Source organism: Mobula birostris, chromosome 5, assembly GCF_030028105.1.
Source record: "Mobula birostris isolate sMobBir1 chromosome 5, sMobBir1.hap1, whole genome shotgun sequence".
NCBI lineage: Eukaryota > Metazoa > Chordata > Chondrichthyes > Myliobatiformes > Myliobatidae > Mobula > Mobula birostris.
This window is the reverse complement of record NC_092374.1, coordinates 129,618,174-129,640,775: the sequence shown is the minus strand read 5'-3', so window position 1 is coordinate 129,640,775 and position 22,602 is coordinate 129,618,174. Positions and strand designations below refer to the sequence as shown.

General features: G+C 39.4%; 1 protein-coding gene across 2 annotated transcripts in view; it reads right to left on the bottom strand.

The window, feature by feature from the left end:
* LOC140197969 (protein mono-ADP-ribosyltransferase PARP14-like) overlaps positions 1 to 22,602 on the bottom strand; it is a 104,581-nt gene that overhangs the window by 62,404 nt on the left and 19,575 nt on the right. Inside the window, exons 4-10 of one of the 2 annotated variants that reach the window (XM_072258657.1) lie at positions 22,096 to 22,150; positions 21,842 to 21,988; positions 21,042 to 21,290; positions 20,317 to 20,553; positions 11,172 to 12,664; positions 8,695 to 8,740; positions 2,932 to 3,039 (exon numbers count right to left, since the gene is read on the bottom strand). In XM_072258657.1, coding sequence (XP_072114758.1) covers positions 2,932 to 3,039; positions 8,695 to 8,740; positions 11,172 to 12,664; positions 20,317 to 20,553; positions 21,042 to 21,290; positions 21,842 to 21,988; positions 22,096 to 22,150 — 2,335 coding nt within the window. The remainder of the gene's footprint in view (positions 1 to 2,931; positions 3,040 to 8,694; positions 8,741 to 11,171; positions 12,665 to 20,316; positions 20,554 to 21,041; positions 21,291 to 21,841; positions 21,989 to 22,095; positions 22,151 to 22,602) is intronic. The other variant, XM_072258658.1, reaches the window with a different exon arrangement.

Genomic DNA, 22,602 nt, shown 5'->3' with positions numbered 1-22,602 from the left:
AGTGATAGAATCTCAGATGACAGGGAATTACAAGTTTGGAATGTACGGCTCTATTTACAAACATGCACATATGTGCAATATCCACACTTAAGGACGATCTATCCTCACCTACAAATGGAGAAGTTATTGATATTACCGGTGCACAAGGGGAAACAATAAAGGAAGTGGGCCTCTGGTAAATGAGGTAGATTGCAGTTTACTGTGGATTGTTGGGTATGCCAAAACCATGAGGATACTATCTTGAGACACATACTTTTTTAAATGCTATTATCAGATAGCAGATCTTCAATCACCATCCCATCCAAATTATAACAGAAACTAGAACATAAAAGCAAGGGTGTAATGTTGAGGCTTTACAAGGCACTGGTGATGCCACACTTGGAGTATTGTGAGCAGTTTTGGGCCCCTTATTTAAGAAAGGATGTGTTGACATTGGAGAAGGTTCAAAGGAGGTTCACAAAAATGATTTTGGGATTGAAAGTTTTCGTCATATGAAGACTGTTTGATTGTTCTGGGCCTGCATTCAGATGAGCTTAAAGAAAACAATCAAATGTTGAAAGACATTGATAGAGTGGATATGGAGAGGATGTTTCCTAGGGTGGAGTCTAAGACCAGTGGAGACAGCCTCAGAATTGAGGGGTGTCCTTTTACAACAGAGATGAGGAGGAATTTCTTTTGCTGGAGAGTAATGAATCCGTGGAATGCTTTGTCACTGGCAGCTCTGGAGACCAAGTCATTGGGTATAGTTAAGGCAGAGGCTGACAGGTTCTTGATTAGTCAGGGCATAAATGGATATGGGAAGAAGGCAGGAGACTGGGGCTGAGAGGGAAAATGGATCAGCCACGATGAAATGGCAGAGAAGATGTGATGGGCCAACTGGCCTAATTCTACTCCTGTATCTTATGGTCTTATTTACATTTTACAACTTAGGAGATGACAATTTGGCCCAATGATTCCATGCCAGCTCCCATCAATTTCATTCCTGCACTTTTGTTTTCCTGTTATCCTGCAAAGTATTCCCTTATATGCTCATCAATACACCTTGATTATTTGGTAACTTATCTACAGCACTGTTCCTTTAGATTCGTCAGCTGTGTGTAGAGGGGGGCCTGCTGTATGGACAACAGCTTGCTCCCCATATTGTACTGTCCTGGCTTGCATGTCACGTAAACAGCTAGGATGCAAGATCCATGGGTGACCTCGAACAACAGAGGGGCTCCCTCTTTATCTCTCTACAGTAGTGAATTAACCTTTAGAAAGCTGGAGGAACTTGGAGCATGCAGCAGAAATGCACATAGTCATGGGAAGGACATTAAATTCTACATCTGAGTTCAGGGTTGGACCTGGAGCAGCTGCATTGGCTGTACTGTTGCTATTTCTACCCCATCAAGATACAGGACTGTTTACTGAATATGCATCCCTTTGAATATTTCCTATTTGGAGTGGCTCAAGATATCAAATAACATGATTGGAATCCATGAACTTCCTCAGAGAAAAAACAACTTTGTGTCTTAACTGAGTAACATCTCTTTAGTCTCTATTGCTCATATACATCCATCTCAAAGTTAAGCTATTCAGGAGCAACACACAAGAAGCTGAGGGAACTCAGCGAAATAGGTTTAAATACCTTCTAAATAATGTAATTACATCTGAAATGATAGAATATATGAGTAACAAATTAAATCATTTTGTGAAGAATCTCAGATGACATAGAATTACGAGTTTGGAAAGTACAGTCCCATTTACAATGCACGTGTGAGCAATATTCGCACTTGAGAATCTGCTATTATCTCATAGCAGATTTTGAATTACTTGGATTGGACACCGTCACTTTCAAATTATAATAGTCTTATTTACATTTTACAACCTAGAAGGAGACCATTTGGCTGGTGGACAGCATCTATGCAAAGAAATGGATAGTCATTGAAGAGTCTAGATAAAATGTTTCGATTCAAAACGTTAACTGTTGAAAATAACTCAGAAAATGTGTAACTCAGGTGGTTGATGGCTGGGTTGAGTTATTCTCTGATCTTGGTATTTCACTTGCAAACATTTTGTCAACATACAAGGAGACTACTCTCCCGAGTCTCTACCCCATGAAGATCGAGAGGGGCATCACTGAAAGTCATGGCACAAGCAAACAAGAGAATTTCTAGAAGCGTGGTTTCTGCAAACAATTCTGTAAACAAGCACATAGACCTCGATCCTATTTAGAAGCCCTTGCAGGCAAAATTTCAGACCACAACACACAGAGTTTGCCACCTAACCAATCAGTGATGAGACGCCTTCCCTACATCACAAATGAGTTTCTGTAATGATGACCAATGAGCTGATTGATGAGTATATATAGGCAAAGTATTCTGAGGACACACCACAACTGAACAGTACACTGATGTCTCCTCGTATGGAGATGAAACATTTGCAAATGAATTGCCAAGATCGAAGAACAACTCAACCCAATGCTAACTGTCCATTTCCTTCAATGGATTACACCTAAGTAGCCTGAGTTCCTCTGGCTACTTGTCTGTTGCAAGATTCAGTCCTTTGAGTCTCTAATGTATACATTTTATTACGCAGAGGAAATAAAACTCTTGCAAAGAGTTCCCATTCCATTCCCATATGGATCGCAGCCAATGTTGGGCCTACTGTTGTGCATTGTGACAAGTTCCCATTTCAGCTGACAGTTGAGATTCAAAAAGATAAAAAAAAATTGTTCATTTTCTTCTGACACAATGAAACTTGTGACAAATGGAATTCAGTCCAGAGAAATGAGAGTCACTGCATTAGGACAAAGCAAAGAGGACATACAAGAAAGAACACGATACATTTGTCTAAATTTACTGTACATTTAGTTATTGCACTAATGGTCAAGTGCACACACTTTGAAGGAGAGGAAGGCCAGATGATTAAGGAGCAATGTGGCTTACTTACATGATTTTAAAAACTGCTGCACATAATTTAAAAAAGATGCCCATATGGGATAAGAAGAAAATAATATTTCAGGTCTGAGACTCTTCGCCTGAACGGGAAAACAGAAGTCTGCAGATGGAGAAATGGTGTAGGGGAGAGGGACAAAACACAGGAAATATCTATAACAGGGTGAGACCAAAATGAATTAATACAATCTATATACTACTAAAACTCTCATGCTCTGTCTGTCTCTGACTTCCAATTAGTGCAAGTGGTGCATTACAGCGGCACTTTTTTTTGGCTAAATCGAATTAAAACGCACTAACTTACAGAATGCAGGCAAAGCTCAGGGTTATATATCGTATAAAGGTGCTCATTCGCCAAAATCAATAGGCTCCCTTTTAACCCGAGAGCCGATACACCATCATGGAAATTGGGACGTGACAGCCCGACGCATGCGCATGGCCAGCCTCAGCAGTGACACCTACCAGCACAAAAGGGCAGGGCAGTTCTATTTCGCGGGGTCACATTCTGCTAATCACCATCAGCGTGTGCAGGATTGGGACAGATCTAACTGCCACCCATCAATAAGAGATAATTAAATCTTATTTTAATGACGTACTTCGAGACACCCATAAAACCCTTTGCTGCAGTCAAGGTACAGCGGTGACTATATCACGTCCATTTAGGAGAGCGCCAGCTACATCATCAAGAATAATCAGCATCCTTTGGTATTACTGCTTCGTATCTTCTATCCAGCATTAGGGTAAAAAAAAAATGGTCAGTCTAATTATGTCGCGTGGAAAGGGAAGGGGGACATTATGGTCAAGAGATGACGCCAAACATCATTGGGAAGCGGCAAGGACAAGAATCGGATGAGGCCAGGGCCGCACGACTCCAGGATCAGAGAGTCAGGACAAAAACAGATGAGAGAAGAAGAGACAGAGGAAGAAAGGCATGCACGTCTCCAGGATCAGAGACAAACAACAAACAGCAGAAGAGATGAAGAGACGGGGGATGAAAGGGCTGCACGTCGCAAGAATGACAACGAGAGGCACAAGGGTGGCAGATAAACTAGAAATGATGCCATCAAATGTGTCCTTTGTTAAATGAGGAGCAGCTATATTTGCTTTGCTACGCGTCGTTCTTCTTTAATAAACTGAGGTTTTCTACTTCAGTTTCCAAAGCAAAGTGATACCAATAGCATTCAGGAATTTTTTTTTCAATTTTAAATCTTTTTTTTATTAATTATTATTGAAAATCAACAACAAAGAAAAATACATCAAGATAGTCAAGACAACATATCCATATGTAGGATAAGAGTTAAACTATCAACCAAACTGTATATCAATAATAATTAAACAAAACAAAATGTTAAAGCTTTTTTTTGGAAAAAAGGGATAAAGAACCCCTACTAACTAAAACAAAAAAAACCCCTAAAAACAAAAAAAAAAATTTGGAGCACAAACCCGGAGCTATACGCCATACAAGCTTCCATAAAAAAAGACATCAATCCCCCAACCAAATCCATATACCCAAGCACCATAAAAGGACCATCTTCATTAACTCAAATCAAATGATAATAATGGGCAAAAAAACCCCACCCTTTCTTGAAGTCAAATCTAGGATCAAAAGTTCGACTTCTAATTTTTTCCAAACTAAGACATATCATCACCTGAGAGAACCATTGTATCAAAGTGGGAGCAGAGGCATCTTCCCATTTTAATAAAATAGCCCTTCTAGCCAATAATGTGACAAATGCAATTACGTGCTGGTCTGATATAGAAATACTGTGAATATATTGAGGAATTATACCAAACAAAACTGTCAATTTATTAGGTTGTAAATTGATTTTTAAAGCTTTAAAAATTGCAGAAGAAATAGATTTCCAAAACTGTTTCAATACAGAACACGACCAAAACATGTGTCAACGTAGCTATCTCAGTTTTACATCTGTCACACTGACTACTTACATTAGGAAATACTTTAGACAATCTCTCCTTTGTCAAATAATAACGATGTACAATTTTAAATTGAACTAGAGAATGACTGGCACAAATCGAAGAAGAGTTGACCAACTTCAAAATTCGCAACCAATCCTCTGTTATCAAGGCCATGTTAAGCTCTCTTTCCCAATCTTGCTTAACCTTAAGTAAAGGATAGTTATCCTGTTGTATCCTGTTCCCAATGAAACCTTTCACTAAAGGGTTCATTTTTAAAATAAAGTCTAACAGGTCAGAATCTTGTATATATGGAAAATTACTTAAATATTCTTGTAAGAAATGTCTGACCTGAAGATATTGCAAAAAATGTGAATATGAGAGAGAATATTTAGTTACTAATTTCTCAAAGGACATTAATCGGCCTTCTTGAAACAAATCCATAAAGGAAAAAAATTCCTTTATTCCTCCAAAGAGAAAAGGTAGGATCACTAAGTGAAGGCTTAAGTAAATAGTTTCGATAAATTAAACTAAAAAGGTTAATTTTTTTAAGATTAAAAAACTTACAAAACTGGTACCAGATTCGTAATGACTGCTTAATCATAGGATTTATATTTAGAATAGAAATTTTGGCTAATTGTATAGGTAAAGGAGCTCCTAATAACGAACTTAAGTAAAATTGTTTCACAGCTTTCAATTCCAGATCAACCCATGGTGGTCGTTCCTTTTTATCAGTCCAATATAACCAAGAACACGCATAACGTATATTAACCGCCCAATAATACATTTTTAAATTAGGCAAAGTAAGACCTCCATCGTTTTTTAATTTTTGTAAATGACATTTTCCAATTCTTGGTCTTTTATTATTCCAAACAAAAGATGAAATAATAGCGTCAACCTGATCAAAAAACTTCTTAGTTAGAGAAATAGGAATATTTTGAAATACATATAAAAATGTTGGTAAAATCATCACTTTAACTGCATGAATTCGACTGGCTAATGAAAGTGTAAGTGGATTCCATCTAGAAAAAAATTGCTTCATAAAATCCATTAAGGGAACTAAATTAGCTCTATAAAGGTCTCCATAATTCTTAGTGATGATAATACCTAAATATTTAAAAGAATCCATAACTTTAAAAGGAATGTCATCATATATAGAAGCAGAATCATTTAAAGGAAATAATTCACTTTTATGCAGGTTTAATTTATATCCTGAAAACAATCCAAATTCATTTCAAAAAACTAGGAATAGATTCTTCAGGATTCAAAATATAAACCAAAAGACCATCCGCATAAAGGGAAATCTTATGAATAGTCCCATTTATAGAAATTCCTTGAATATTTTTAGCTTCACAAAGTGCAATAGCCAAAGGTTCCAACATCAAATTAAATAACAAAGGGCTTAACAGACATCCTTGCCTCGTACCCCGCCAAAGTCGGAAAAAGGGGGATCTACAGTTATTAGTAATAACAGTGGCAATAGGGCTTTTATATATCAATCTAGTCCATTTATTAAGATTAGTACCAAAGCTAAATTTCTCTAAAACTTTAAATAGATATTTCCATTCAACTCTGTCAAATGCCTTTTCAGCATCTAGAGAAACAACACATTGGGGAGTCTTAGAGAGGGATGAGTATATAACATTTAACAGTCTCCGAGTGTTTTATAAAACCTGTTTGATCCTGAGAAATAATTTTAGCTAGTATATTTAATGTTCATTCTGGTCACATCAGACTGCACTACCCTTCTCTCAAAGGGTGCCCCAACGGGCCACCCCGTTGTCTAGTACTGTACAAATTTTTAGGCACATATATGTAGCTAGGGTGCCGAAGATGTTTGCACAGAATAGCGAGGAGGGAGTGCTGTGAGAGTACTTTTGCTCAGTATTGTAAATTATTAGTAGTAGAAGCTAGGATCTGATTATGCAATTTTGTCTGCACAATGCTTTGCTAAGAAACAAACTGAATCAGAAATGTCTGTCACTTGATCATGTTTAGTGCTGAAATAAAGTTGAACTTCTAGATCCACAGAGTATTGTTGTTGGTGCTACATATATATGTTGCATTAAGATTGTAACGGAGCTAGTCATGTAATATTTCAGATTGTTCAGTTCACTATGATAGGAAAATTGCAAATGTTACAGTTACCAAACTTACAAAATATCAATAGATTGTGAGTGAGATATTAACCAAGTTAGAAATTGTGGACATTGAAGAATAAGACAGAAACCTTGTATCAAAGAGCTCAGCCAATTCAGCCTTGAAGTCTTTGTAATCTCAGGCAGGTCAGATAAAGGTTACACCCTATCCTTGTTATATACGCCTTCAGACTATGCAGATGTGAGGAACCTATTTCTACCAAGGTCTCGTTATATGCATCCAAAACTCACAGTTATGCGAGAAGCACCGCCTTCCCGCCAATACAAGTCACGTGTGCATGCCTCACAGTCTCACTGTTGGGACGAGAAGCACCGCTCTCCTGCCAATACAAGTCAGGTGCGCGTGCCTCACAATTTCACTCTCGCATTGGTTTTGGCAAGGTGTGGAAGCGCGATCTTGTGCTCTTAAACCTTTGTCGGTTTTACCTACGGTGCAGTGATTTTGTGCTTGAAATATTTAACTATGCCTCCTAAGCGTCTGATGCCATGTCCTGGGCCATCAGCCGAGCGGCAGAGACACGCTTTAACACTTGAAAAAAAAGTTGGAAATTATAAACAGCATGGCATCAGCTGAAGGTAACACAGCTCTGAGACGCTACTGCTGGGAACAGAATCTTGCCTTTAAAGTTCTCTTGTTGCTTGACAATGCACCAGTCCATCCTAAACATTCGGACAGCATTCATCCTAACATAACAGTGCATTTCCTGCCGCCTAACACAACATTGCTGATTAAACCACACGACCAAGGTGTAATCCATATTCAAGGCATACGTATTTTTTTTTACGGTGAACTATCTCTCAGATGCTGCAAGCAACAGACCATTTTGAAAATCCCGGGAGTTTACCAATGGTGAGGGAATGGTGGAAGTCGGAACACTTGGCACAAATGGCGATGGACATGGACCCAAGTATAGAATGGAGTCAGCATTTCAGTCGTTCCCTGCCATCAACCCTTCTTCCCTACAAGCAAATTTATGCTGAAAAACAAAATGCTGCCAAGCAAACAACCCTCACCACTTTATTCAAATTGCTGTAATCTTCTGCTGCCGGCAGTTGTAAGAGTTCTGTGAGTCTTCCTTCACTCCCTGCTGTGCTTGATATGATCCTGATGACCACAACCATCCACCTTATCCATGTAAAGCTGCCCGACACCACAACAACCACTCATCTCCCGGAGCGAACACACCTACCACTGTTGGTGAGTACTGTACACCAGAGGATGTTAACTTTCTATGATTTATTACATTGAATATTACCATAAATTGATTAAATAAATACAAATGTTGTCTTGCAGTACTGCTTTTGTGTCGTATTGGTATGAAAATGTGAATAAATTACAGATAAAACATATTTAGGAAGCCTTCTGGAATGCATCCCTATTTTCTCCATTTAAATAATTATTCACATTATGCGATTTCACATTATGCTTCAACTTCGAGGAACGTATCCCCCGCATATAACAAGGATAGGGTGTACTTGAATAGAGGAAGCCATATTGCCTGGCAGAGTAGGCATAACTTGACTATAAACTTGTGATCAGTGCAAGTTTATACTAGATGGGAGATAATGCAGTAATTTTAGAAACATGCAGGCATGCCACTCAAACAATATAATCACACAGGGTAAAGCATTATTACTGGTTCATCTGTATAAATAAATAACTCCACATCTATGAAGCATCTTACCTCCAGTTACGCCTAGTTTAACGTCCTTGCCGCCTTGTCCCCTAACCTAATATTCAAAAGCAAAATAGCATTAAAAAAAAAATCAATCTTTTGTTGTAGAAAAGTACAGCACAGAAACAGTCCCTTTGGCCCATCTCGTTCAAGCTGAACCATTTAATCTGCCTACTCCCACTGGCCTGCACCCAGACCATAGCCTCCATATCCCTAAAATCCACATACCTATTCAAACTTCTCTTAAACGTTGAAATCGAGCTCGCATGCACCACTTGCACTGGCAGCTCGTTCCTCACTCTCACGACATTCTGAGTGAAGAAGTTTCCCCTCATGTTCCCCTTAAACCTTTCACCTTACTAGCAAACATTTTACTGGAAGTTGTTAGAATTAATTTTTAAAAAATTACATTGTCATATTGCTCAATTCACTTGTTTGGATGATACCAGTTTCTGTTGATTGTATAATAAAAATCTTACTGTAATTTAAATGGGTCACAGCAAAAGAGTTAATGAACACCACAGGACAGAAACAGGCCCATTACCACATCTAGTCTGTGCCAAACCAGTAATCTACCTGATCCCATTGAGCAATGGCGTTGGTGGAGTGCTGTGGGAGGGCTGTGGGACAGGTGGCAGAGAAGGATTGCCAAGGGAGGGGAATGGTGCAGCTGTAGCCTCACCCAGCACTGAGACACCAGGTAAGGTAATTTGATTCCAAAAAATTAGTTTATTGATTACAGAGTGTCCCTCTGGTGCTTCCCACTCCCTCCCTCTCCTTTCCCCTTTTCCCCACCATGATTCCCCTCTCCCTGGTCTCCTTCCCACTCAGTCCACAAGAGACCCATATCAGAATCAGGTTAATCATCACACATACATTATGGAATTTGTTTTTTTCTTTGTGGCAGCAATACAGTACAATACATAAAATTACTACAGTTGTGTGCAGAAGTCTTTTGCCACATTCTCACCACCTTCTGAATAAAGAAGACCTCCCTCATGTTTCCCTTAAACACTTCACTTTTCATCCATGACCTCTAGTTGTAGCTTACCCAGCCTTAGTGGAAACACAGCAGTTTCTACAGATGCTAGAAATGTAGTTTATTACACACAAAACACTGGAGAAACACAGCACACAATCTTAGCGGAAAAAGTCTGTTTGCACTTACCCTATCTATGCCCCTCATAATTTAATATATCTATTTCAAATCCCTCCCCCCCCAATTCTTTCATGCTTTAAGGAATCAAATCCTAACCTATCTAACCTTCCCCTAAACTCAGGTTCACAAGTTCCAGTAACTACCTTGTAAATTTTCTCTGCACTGTTTCAATCTTATTGATATCTTTATATCTTTCTTGGAGGATTGTGTTTAGATGCGGTTGTCTCATCATAGGAAGGATGTTCAAGCTTTACAGAGGGTGCAGAGGAGATTAACCAGGATGTTGCCTGGATTAGAGAGCATGTCTTATGAAGCTAGGTTGAGAAAGCTAGGTCTTTTCTCTCCGGAGTGAAGGAGGATGAGAGGCTAAGTCGTCGGGTATATTTAAACTGGAAGTTGATAGATTCTTGATTAGTAAGGGTGTTAAAGGTCACACAGAGAAGGCAGGAGAATGGGGCTGAGAGAGATAATAAGTAAACCATGATCAAATGATGGAGCAGAGTTATTGAACCGAACGACCTAAAGCTGCTCCAATGTCTTATGATCAGTGTAGATGGATACCAGAATTACATCATGCACTTAACAGGCTGAAAAGCCTATTTTGTGCTGTTTTTCTCTAAGACTCTAATAGTTAGATGATATATTCAGATTTTGCAGGGTCTAGATTCAATGACAAGGACTCCAGGGGCTGCCCAATCCCACTGTTCCAACACCTCTGGTATGGACTGTGATGGAGGAGTCTGGCATGTTGTCTGTAAGGAATGTCAGCAAGTTATTTGACTCATCTGTGAGACAACGCTCAGATACCAATCCTCAGATATTTGCGAGTCGGACTTGGCACGATCAGTGAGGCCGAGAGTGATTTCGCTGGGTTTGAATTTGACGCCTAAGCCAATACAGGTGATCCAGCCAGTTTTAAATAGTACTGAGCAAAGTTCTCAGGCAAATATATGTAACTAGGGAGCCTAAGACTTCTGCACAGTACTGTAGTAACTTTATATATTGCACTGTTCTGCTACCACAGAAAAGGCTTCATGATATATGTGTGCAATGATAAATCTGCTAAACCTGATCCTGATATGGGTTTCTATTATGGACTGAGAATTGGAAGGGGGCAGGGAGAGGTGAGGGAGGAGCAGGAAGCACCAGAGAGCCATTCTGTAATGATCAATAAATCAATTGTTTGGAATCAGATTACCTTATCTGATAGAACAATGATGCAAACAGCTTGATTTTGCTCCCAAACAGACTACCAGTACTGAACATCTAAATTTAATGATCAATAGATAAATGAGTTACATCCATGTCATTAGCTGTGTCAACTTACATGCTTTGTAAGGTCTACTCCACTCTGAAATTCTTCTTTGACACTAATGAACAACATGCACTCATGATTTACAGCTTTGGCTTGTAGAGTGTCATTATGCCTGTTGAGAGCAGTCGACTCTCCTGCCTTGGAGTAAGTGAAGGTTTGTTTACGAACTAGCCCTAACTTATCCTTAATAGCAGAAACTGTCTCATCTATTTGTTCTGCTCTGTCAGTTACTTGAACACCTGGACTAGGTGCTCTGATAAACGAAATGTCAACTCCATTGCTTTGGAATTCTTTCAGAATTGAAAATTTTTCCATATAGTCTACGTGGACAACTGCTGCAGAAATGAACTTCATGGTCATCTGGTTCTTATTTAAATAACTTTTCAGTACTTTTGCAACATCTGGAACATGGCTTGAAAATCCGACAATTATTATAGAGGCTGGATTCTTCTTCTCCACTATTCTGCAACTGTGTTTGTGCTGAGCTTTTAAATCATCAAGGAACCTAGTCCATTTGACATCCTGGGTGACTTGAATTTGTTCTGGAATGATGGTAACTACCTCTTCTTGGAATAGCTCCTTTATCTTATCTTCTGCTTTCTTTACATCAGTCTTGAAAGCCAAGAGTTCAACAGACTCCCTAATCATTAGCGTAGCCTGAACTTTATTTGGAACAAAGTGAGTTTGCACAATGTTCTTGAGATCCAGGGATTTTACAAAATCTTTCATGTGGGAGGACTGATTAAGAGGCTTCTTTTCCAGTTGGGATTGGAAGACGCTGATGAGGTTTTGAGCTTGGCGAACTTTCTGTTTCAATCCTTTAAGTGTTAAAGCAGGGCTAACACTGTTGATAGATATTTTCACAAAGGAAACACTATCTTTTAATATAGCTTGCAGAAACTCCAATTCCTCAAAACTTTCGAATGCAATCTCCTCTTCAATAGTGTTCCTTTCATTTTCTAAAATAGCTTGTAGCTTTCTGGAGATATCCGAAACATTCCTCTCTTCCCCAACAACAACTATCTTGTTTTCTACTGGAAGGTGAAGGATATCTAAGCAGGGTAACTTTAGTTGTTTGACATCACACTCTACTTTTTTCCACAAATCTTGATCTATTGGAAAGTCTTTGAAATCAAATCTCTTCTTAAACTTCTCAACTGCCTCTGTAGCAAGCTTCTTCCAATTCTTCGCAACTTTGTACCACAGCAATACTTCTGCATCTAAAGAAGGTTTCAGATTTATTTCCTTTGAATTTGGAGTGTCTTCAAAGATTATGTTACAATGAAAATCCTTTGTAATTTGTTCCAACTCATGAGTGTAATGCTGCTTATTAGTCCGGATGTAGTTTAGAAGTGAGGGATTGAAATCAATGCTAAACGGTTCAGGAAGGTTGTCTTTGGAACTATTAGCTCCATACAAGGATAGCTGCAGGTCATGGTAATAGCAGCTAACAGTCAGACGAGAATCCTTTAAGTAATGTTCCTTTTCGGTGACTTTTCTTACCACTGTGGGGGAAAAAAGTTTTTAGTTAAAAGAGGTACATCTATTCTCTGCGTAGTTCTACCCAAATACAGTGGATTCTTGTTCATTAGGACACACTGGGACAAGTACATTTTGGCCCAATTAAGCAGCTGCCCTAATTAGCTTAAGTTTCATGGAACTTATTAAAAAAGTATAAAAAAGCCAAACTGTTTAACTGAGTAGCAAATTACATATTTAAATAAAATACAGAACAAATTAGAACACTATTGATATTACTACAGTACTATAAAACAGTGTGTAGTTCCTAATAGTTATCAAAGGAGGAATTACACTGTCATGTTCTTTTGATTGACTAGAAATGAACAAAAACGGTGTAGACACCGAGGGTAGATAGCCTTTATACTGTACAATTTTTGATCTTCCAAATCTCCATTTTCATTATAACATTCAAGATGAATGTCATTACCTTCAAATACTTCACAATTCCTAATTTGTTGAAGTAGTGAAATTGTTTTAATTTCATTGCCGGCCGTTTCTGGCATCTCCAGGCCTGAATGTTTGAAACTGCAGTGACTTGTTTAATGGCTTATTCCTTGCCAATTATCAATGATAAAATTTGGTGCTTTTTGAACACAAACACACACAACTGATGCAATTTCAAAACTGTTCACTTTATGCACTGTGTAATGTCCAACGGCTACACAAGTACACATGGCTTGACATTAGTTATAAGTTGTTTGGCACAGTTGCTACCCCCAATTTGGTGTCATAGTGTTTCAAATAAACAAAGAAAATCCTGGCTTCCAAGGATTAGTTTTTGTTCTTTAAGAGTTGTCTCAAGTAAGAAGCTGCCCTGATTAAGCAAGGACCCAATTAACCCAGAATCAATTGTATATGTGAAACACTCCAGTTTACGTTTTGTTACAGTTACACAACTAAATCAAGTAATCATATTGAATTATTGGACAGTGACATGGGGTAAGACCAAAGTAATTTCTGAAGTTTTGTGGACTAAATCATGTGGGAAATGTTATTCATTCTGCAGCTTTGCTCTTGGTTGCAGAAATGAAGAGGACATAATTGAGGTTGTTTGAGTATTTATATATTTGCTTTTTTTGAAACTTGGAGAGCGCCAACTGAATTTGAAAACAAAAGAAATAACTTTAAAATGAAGGTGGGCCAAGCATGGTTAGTTGATAGAATGATGAAACAAAGGAGTTAAAATGAGTGGAATTGGCACACTTGTCCTGTGACCATTTGGGTTTCCTCTCACATCCTAGACAAACTGATTGTCAGTTGGATTGGCCCCTACAAATTGCCCTTAGCTGGTAGGAGACAGGCTGCAGAGAATAGGTTACTGAAATTGACAGGCATACAAGATCTATTGAAAGTATTTTTGTTGAAAGTTCACTGTCGAATTCATGGCGCAATTAGCGATTGGTTGGTATAACGTTGCAGACAATACTGAGTTGTGGCTGAAAGAAGGCCATAGTTGGGGAGTTTAACATCAAATGATATACTTTGTATTGAAAGGACAGGCCACAAGGCATAGGCGGTGGTGTGGCTCTGTTGGTAAGAGATGGAATTATATCTTTAGACACAGGTGACATAGGGTCAGAGAATGTTGAATCTTTGTGGGTGGAGTTAAGAAATTGCAACAGTTTAAAAAACCATTATGGGAATCATACATAGGCCTACAAATAGGAGCCAGGATGTGTGATTCAGATTGCAGAGAGAACTGGAATGGGTGTGTAATAAGGGTAATGTCACAATTTTAATGAGGGTCTTCAATATGCAAGGGGATTGGGAAAATCAGGTTGGTTTCAGATCACAAGAGAGGGAATTTGTTGAATGCCTATGGGATGGTTTTTTAGAGCAACTTGTGCTTGAGCCAACTTGAGGAAAGGTTATCTTAGACTGGGTGTTGTGTAATAAACCAGATCTTATTAGAGAACTTAATAAAAATGAACCCTTAAGAGGAAGTGATCATAATCTGATTGAATTCATACGCAATTTGAGAGGGAGAGGCACAAGTTAATTATATTAGTATCACAATGGAATAAAGGGAATTACAGAGGCATGACTGAGGAGCTTTCCCAGGTGGATTGGAGGAGAATACTGGCGGAGATGACGGCAGAGCAGAGATGGCTGAAGTTTCTGGGAATAGTTCACAAGACGCAAGATAGACATGTCCCACAGAAGAAGTTGTTCTCAAGTGGCAGGGGTAGGCAACCGTGGCTGACAAGGGAAATGAAGCATGGCATAAAAGCCAAGGAATGGGCATATAATGTAGTAAAAGTGAGCGAGAAGTTGGATGACTGGGATGCCTTTAAAATCCAAAAAAGGGTAACTAAAATTGCTATAAAAAAGGAAAAGATTAAATAGGAGGGCAAACTAGCCAATAATATAAAGCAGGATACGAAAAGTTTTTTTTCAGTTATATAAAGAGGTGAGAGTTGATATTGAACCACTGGAAAATGAGTATTTTACATCAACCTTCACTGTGGAAGACACTGGCAGTGTGTCAGAGAACAGGAACGATTGCCATTGCTATTACAAAGGAAAAAGTGCGAGGCAAACTGAAAGGTCTTAAGGTAGGTAGGTCATTTGGACCAGATGGACTACATTCCAGAGTTGTGAGAAAGGTTAATGAAGGGGTAACGGATACATTGGTCATGATCATTCAAGAATCTTTTGATTCTGGCATGGTGCCGGAGGACCGGAAAATTCCAAATGTCACTCCACTCTTCAAGAATGGAGGAAGGCAAAAGAAAGGAAATTATCGGTCAATTAGCCTAACCTCAGTGGTTGAGAAAGTGTTGGAATCTATTATTAAGGCTGAGGTTTTGGGGTACCAGGAGACTAGTAATAAAATAAGTCAAAGTCACCTTGGTTTCTGCAAAGGAAAATCTTGCCTGACAAATCTGTTAAGAGTTCTTTGAGGAAGCAACAAGCAGAGTGGACAAAGGAGAGGCAGTGCTTGTCATTTACTTGGGTTCTCAGAAGGCATTTGATAAGGTGCCACACACGAGACTGCTTAACAAGATAAAATCCTATGGCGTGACATGAAAGATACTTACATGGATAGAGGAATGGCTGATAAGCAAGAGGGAGTGAGTGGGAATAAAGGGGGCCTTTTCTGGTTGGCTACTAGTGACTAGTGGTATTCCTCAGGGGTCAGTATTGGGACAACTACTTTTCACATTGCTTGTCAGTGATTTAGATAATGGAATTGATGGCCTTGTGACAAAGTTTGTAGATGACACAAAGATAGGTGGAGAGGTAGGTAGTGCTGAGGAAGCAATACGATTGCAGCAGGACTTAAACAGATCGGAAGAATGGGCAAAAAAGTGGCAGATTGAATGCAGTGTTGGGAAATATAATGCATTTTGGTAAAAGGAACAATTGTGCAGACTATTACCTAAATGGGGAAAAGGTTCAAACATCAGAGGGGAATAGAACATAAAAGCAAGGAGATAATCCTGAGGCTTTATAAGACACTAGTCAGGTCGTACTTGGAGTATTGTCAACAGTTTTGGACTCCGTATCTCAGAAAGGATGAGTTATCATTGGAGAGAGTCCAGAGGTGGTTCATGAGAATGATTCTAGGAATGAAAGGGTTAACATATGAGAGCGTTTGGCACTTTTGGGCCTGTACTCACTGGAATTTACAAGAATGTGGGGGGGGGGATCTCATTGAAACCTACAGAATATTTAAAGGACAAGATATGGTGGATGTGGAGAGGATATTTCCAATGGTGGGGTATCCAGGACTAGAGGACACAGCCTCAAAATTGAGTGGCAACCTTTTAGAATAGAGGCAAGGAGGAATTTTTTTTAGCCAGATGGTGGTGAATCTGTGAAATGCTCTGCCACACACTGCTGTGGAGGCCAAGTCCATGTGTATATTTAAAGCGGAAGCTTCTAGATTTCTGATTGGTCAGGGCATGAAAGGATATGGCGAGAGGGCAGGTGTATGGGGTTGAGTGGGATCCAGGATCAGCAATGATGGAATAGTGGAGCAGACTCGATGGGCCAAGTGGCCTAATTCTGCTCCTATGTCTTATGGTCTTATGGACCTAATTCATTCTTTTCATATTTCTTGCGTGATCCAGAATTTCTATTTTAGATTTTGAGCATCTGTGTAAGGTTGATTTTGTATGGAGTCATCTGGTGGCACCTCCAGGAATGCCGCGGGCAATGTTCTTAACCTTCGCATCCTTATTGAAGGACAAGTGGTTGCCATGTGAGCTTTAATGTCAGACAGATGCTCAACTGAAGGCAGGCCAACCAGAGGTTAGAGGACTGAGTGAGTCTTGGAGTGTTGCAGAGAATGCGGGGGGGGGGGGGGGGGGGATGTGGCTGAGCCAGGAATGGGTGGGCATGAGAGACAATGTGTGGGGTGGAATGGGGTTCTGCTGGCTGCTGTTTTTTTTTGCTGTTGATGTTGATGCTTGTATCGTTCTGCTGATCACAGTGGGCATACTATGTTGGTGCCAGAACATATGATGACACCCACTGGCTAGCCTCAGTACATCCTTAGGTTCTGATGGTTGTTACTGCAAACAATGTATTTCACTGTATGTTTCAATGTATATGTAATTAATAAATTAATCTGAATCTGAAACTGGAGAAGCTAAAGTTCAACAAGAGGGCCTATCAGATGGAAGGCAACTGACAATTGAATGACTTTCACAGCGTCAGATCTGTTGTACTTTGCTTGCCCGAGGATCAGTGATGTGCCACATACCCATGAAAGGGGCTTTAGTCATCCAAAGCGGCATATATCGTCCCAACTTCTCTCGCCCCATCACTGAACAACCAATGGGCTCCTCATCTCATGTTCTCGATACTTATTGCTTATTATTATATTCTCTCTTTTGTATTTGCACGGCTTGTTGTCGTTTGCACACTGGTTGTTTGTCCATCCTGTTGAGCGTAGTCTTTCATTGATTCTATTGTGATTCTTGGATTTACTGAGTATCCCCAAGGAAAACGGATCTCAAGATTGCAGATAGTGACATATATGTACTTTAATAATAACTTCACTTTGAACTTTACCACAAACCCCCGCCGCTCACTTCTCTAGATCCAAATGTGACAGTGAACTAGGTGGACTTGCTAGCAGCCAAAGTATTACAAATCCTCAGAATGCCTGCCAAGTTTGGTGGTGGAGGCAGATACATTGGGGGAATTTAAGAAATTCTTAGAATAGGCACATGGATGATAGTGAAATGGAGGCCTAACTTGCTGAGCTCCTTCAGCATTTTGTGTTCATTTCACTCTATTTCTCAGTGTATAGATCAGGAGTGCCCAACCTTTTCTATGCCATGGACCCCTACCATTAAACCAGAGGGTCCATGGACCCCAGGTGGGGAATCATTTTTAAGTAATATTTAATTGATCTAATATTTAATTGATGAAGAAGTTATTTGGCCTATCATTTCCACACTGGTCAAAAATACAGTGATTAAGATTATTGCCAAATTCCAGCCCTCTGTTTATATCTTTGTAGAATATGACAGATCGATAAACAGTGAGATATGCTCTAATCCTCAGTTATCACCCAAACCTCTCTGAACAAATTTTGGGGATGATTCTTTCTATTCCCTCTATTTGCCTTGGGCAAGGAGGAATCAGCTTTCCTTCCAACTGTTCATCTACCCAAAGGAACGTGCCAAAAATTTATTTATTTATTGAGATGCAGCGCAAATAGGCCTTTCTAACTGTCAAGCTGTACCGCTCAGCAACCCTCAGATTAATCCCTAGCACAATTATGTGACAATTTACAATGACCGATTAACCTACTAACTGGTATGTCTTTGGACTGAGGGGGGAAACCGGAGCATCTGGAGAAAACTCATGCATTCCATGGGGAGGACACACAGACTCCTTACAAACGGTGCCAGAATTAAACTCCAACGCCACGAGCTACAATAGCATGCTAACAGACACCATCAGAAAAATATAATTTTAGAGAATGTCATTCAGTTAGTGAAGCGAATCCTATTAGCATTCATCTATGGTTTTACCTTGGGCTGGACGTCCACAAAGTTAAAATAGTAGTCAGTAGGTTTCTGTGGGAAAGGGATTTAAAGCTAATTTCCCAGATTTTAACTAGTTACCCACAGAATGTTTGAAAGCCATCCCCTCGAAAGTAATCAATAAGCTCCAAAACCCAAGTCTCAATACCTCCTTGTGCCCCTTGATCCTCTATTTCCTCACTTGCAGGCCCCAGTCAGTTCAGATTGGCAACATCTCCCCACAACCTCCATCAGCACAGGGTGCACTGCAAGCCAGTATGTGGCCCCCTCCTCTACTTGAATTATACTCCAGACTCTTAAGTCCACGCACATCCACAATGCCATATTTAAATTTGCTGCTGACACCACTGTTATTTGCTGAATCAAAGGTGGTGTCGAATCAGCATATAGGAGGGAGACTGAAAATCTGTCTGAGTGGTGCCACAACATCTCACTCAACGTCAGCAAGACCAAGGAGGTGATCGTTGACTTCAGGAGGAGGAAACCAGAGATCAATGAGGCAGTTCTCATCGGGGAATCAGGGACTGAGAGGGTTGGCAACTTTAAATTCCTTGGTGTTATCACTTTAGAAGATCTGTCCTGACTCCAGCATGCAAGTGCAATTATGAAGAAAGCATGGCAGCACCTCAATTTTCTGAGAAGTTTGGGCATGTCATCTAAAACTTTGACAATTTTTTATAGATGTGTGGTGGGGAGTATTTTGACTGGTTGCATCAAAGCCTGATATGGAAACACCAATGCTCTTGAACGGAAAAACCTACAGTTGTGGATACAGCCCAGTCCACTATGGGTAAAGCTTTCCCCACCACTGAACACATCTATGTGGAGCGCTATCACAGGAAAGCAGCATCCATCATCAGGGGACCGACCATCCTCATGCTCTGTGCTCTGTGCTCTGTGCTGCCAACAGGAAGGTGGTACAGGCACCTCAGGACCCACACCACCATTTTCAGGAACAGTTATTACCCTCAACCATCAAGCTCTTGAACTGGAGGGGATAACGTCAATCACCCCATCACTGAACTGCTCCCACAACCTATACACTGACTTTCAAGGACGCTTCACCTCATTTTTTCAATATTTATTGCTTCCTTATTATTTATTACTATTTTTCTTTTTGTACTTTTTGTATTTGCACAGTTTGGTGTTTTTTTTTGCACATTGGTTATTCGTCTGTCCTGTTGTGTGTGTCTTTCATTGATTCTATTTACTTCTTGTATTTACCGTGACAGCCAGCAAGAAAGTGTATGTCAGGGTTGTATATGGTGACATATATGTACTTCGATAATAAAATTTACTTTGAACTTTCAGTTAAGAGTCAGCAAATTTTAGTTTGTATCCGTTTCCCAAAGAAACCTACTAACTGCCATTTTAATCACAAACCAGAGAAAATCTGCAGATGCTGGAAATCCAAGCAACACACACAAGATGCTGGAGGCCGAGTTTCTCCAGCATTTTGTGTGTGTTGACTCCCATTTTAACTCCAGTTTACTCTGATATCCAGCTCAAAGGCAGACACTATGGAACTGAATTTAAAGTAACACACTGGGAAAGATAACAACTGGGTATAAGATATGTACATAAATTCTTGAAGTACAACAGAACCTTTCTGAAAAACTGAAGTGCTGTACCTTCAGGATCACAGAAACGTATAATCGCTCTTCTTTCACGGTCGTTCATCTGAATGTCTGCAATTTCTCCCCCACCACTGCGAGAGGCATTTGAAAAGTACAAGTCCAGCAATTCTTCTGTGATTTTGGGATGAAGTTTTTCTATTAGCACAGAATCTGTCTTCTCTAGGCGACTGGCGGTGATACTGCAGTTTTTAAGTGGCTTCTGATGACAATTACGCACAAAAGCATTACCATCTGATGAAGCAAATATTGGTAATTACTAATCGGTTTATTATTGTCACATTTTCTGAGATACCGTGAAAAACTTTGTCATGTCATCCTTACAGATCATTCCCCTCCAAAGATTGCCTGACTTGCTGAGTTCGTCCAGCATTTTTTGTTTATTTTACTCTCAGCATACTTATATTCTAACATCATTTATAGATCAGGAGGATACTTGGCCTATCACCTCCATGTTAATCAAAAATACAGTGATTAAGATTCTGGCCCTCAGTTTGTGGCCTTGAGGCAGGACGAAGGGAAAAGCGATAAGAATGCAGAACATAGTATTATAGTTACAGAGAAAGTGTGTCCAGGCACCCATGCAAGGATCCAGAAGCATTAATCATATAATTTGACAGAAAATTCATTGTTTCATTCAATTCTATATATTAATCAGCCCCAATTATGTAAATAAATACTGTCATTAGTTAACAAACAATGAAAAGCAGTGAAATACTAACCTATATCAGTTTTAAATGTGACCGCCACTGTTGTACCATCTTGCAAAGGTTCAATATCATGCTTTATGTTGCTGCTGAGGCTATCAATGTAAAGTGAAATATACGACAGCTTAAAGGAACCATCAAAACCCTTAAGAACAAACTTCCTGGATTCATACTTCTCATCTTCTTTACGCTTATCATATAATTGCACTTCCAGTGTTGTGCCAGTGATGGTATATGGCCTTCGTGAAATAATTTTTTCTAGGTCTGTAATCGTAAACAAGAATGACAAGACAGTCAAATATAATCTACGCAGGATCATGGCAATCTTTGTGTGAGAATCAAAATCAGGTTCACTATCACTACATAGACTGTGGGGTCAAGAGTCCATCTTATCGTACTAGGGAACCATTTAATAATTTTTTAACAGTGGCTAAAAGCTGTCTTTGTGCCTGGTGGTATGTGTTCTGAGGCTTTTGTTATCTTTTGCCTGATGCAGAAGGGGCTAAGAGACCATATTCCTTTTTTTAAAAAAAGTTGTGGACTGCATTTTAAATGTGCGTCAGGCGCCAGTCAGCACTTCTGTTACCAAAATCATAATATCTCTTTCTAGCAGTGGAACCTTATGAGATTTGCTTCATTTAAAATAAACATTTAAGAATTACATTACCACATGAATGCTCATCAAATGGTGTCTTATTAAGGTAAGGGCATCCATGGAATGCAGTCACTCTGGGTTCTTGTTATTTACATTCCCTTTATGCATTCCTTCTCTCTATTTCTCTCAAAGTGTGACAGTAAATTATATGAATAGTTACCATGTTGGCTAAGGCAAGTCAAAATCCAAGAGCATTCATTGTTGGCAGAAACTTCTACATCTGGTGAAATTTTTTCAAACAACATAGTAACCAACTCTGTATCAACTGGACAGTTGCTGCTAACCAGGAGCTGGTTAGAAGAGAATTCTGAAGCAGAAAGAGAAAGGTAGACATGAGAGGGACATATTTTCTCAAGTATATGTACTGAAAGTTGTAGCCAGTTGTACTTTAAGTTGCCTATACAAAGCCAGTACCTGACTCTTGATGTTGTGGTAGAGTTTCTGGAATCTGAACTTCCTTTGGCTGGCTCTGCATTTGGAAAACAATAAAAGTATTCCCAAGATTACTAAATTGTCCTAAACAATCTAGATCTAAATGAAATCAAAAGAAATACAAGGAAAACAAAAAAAAAATCTCATTTCACTTTATGTCTTTAATTCCTTCTCCAGTTCCCTTGAACAAAGGAAACACCTGTTCAGGTATCATTTGATCATAGCCAACCAATCAAACTGGTTTCATGTATTAGGAATTTGGAATTTGTTGGGGTGTGTTGATGTGACACGCAACAAAACAAAAATTCAGTAACAGGGCAGCACTGTAGCATAGTGGTCCAATACAATGGCTTACAGGTGACCTGGGTTCAATTTCCGTCACGGCTAAGGAGTTTGCATGTTCTCCCTGTGACCATGTACTTTCCTCTGGGTGGTCCGGTTTCCTTCCACAACCCAAAGATGTATGGGCTAGTTGGTTAATTGATCATT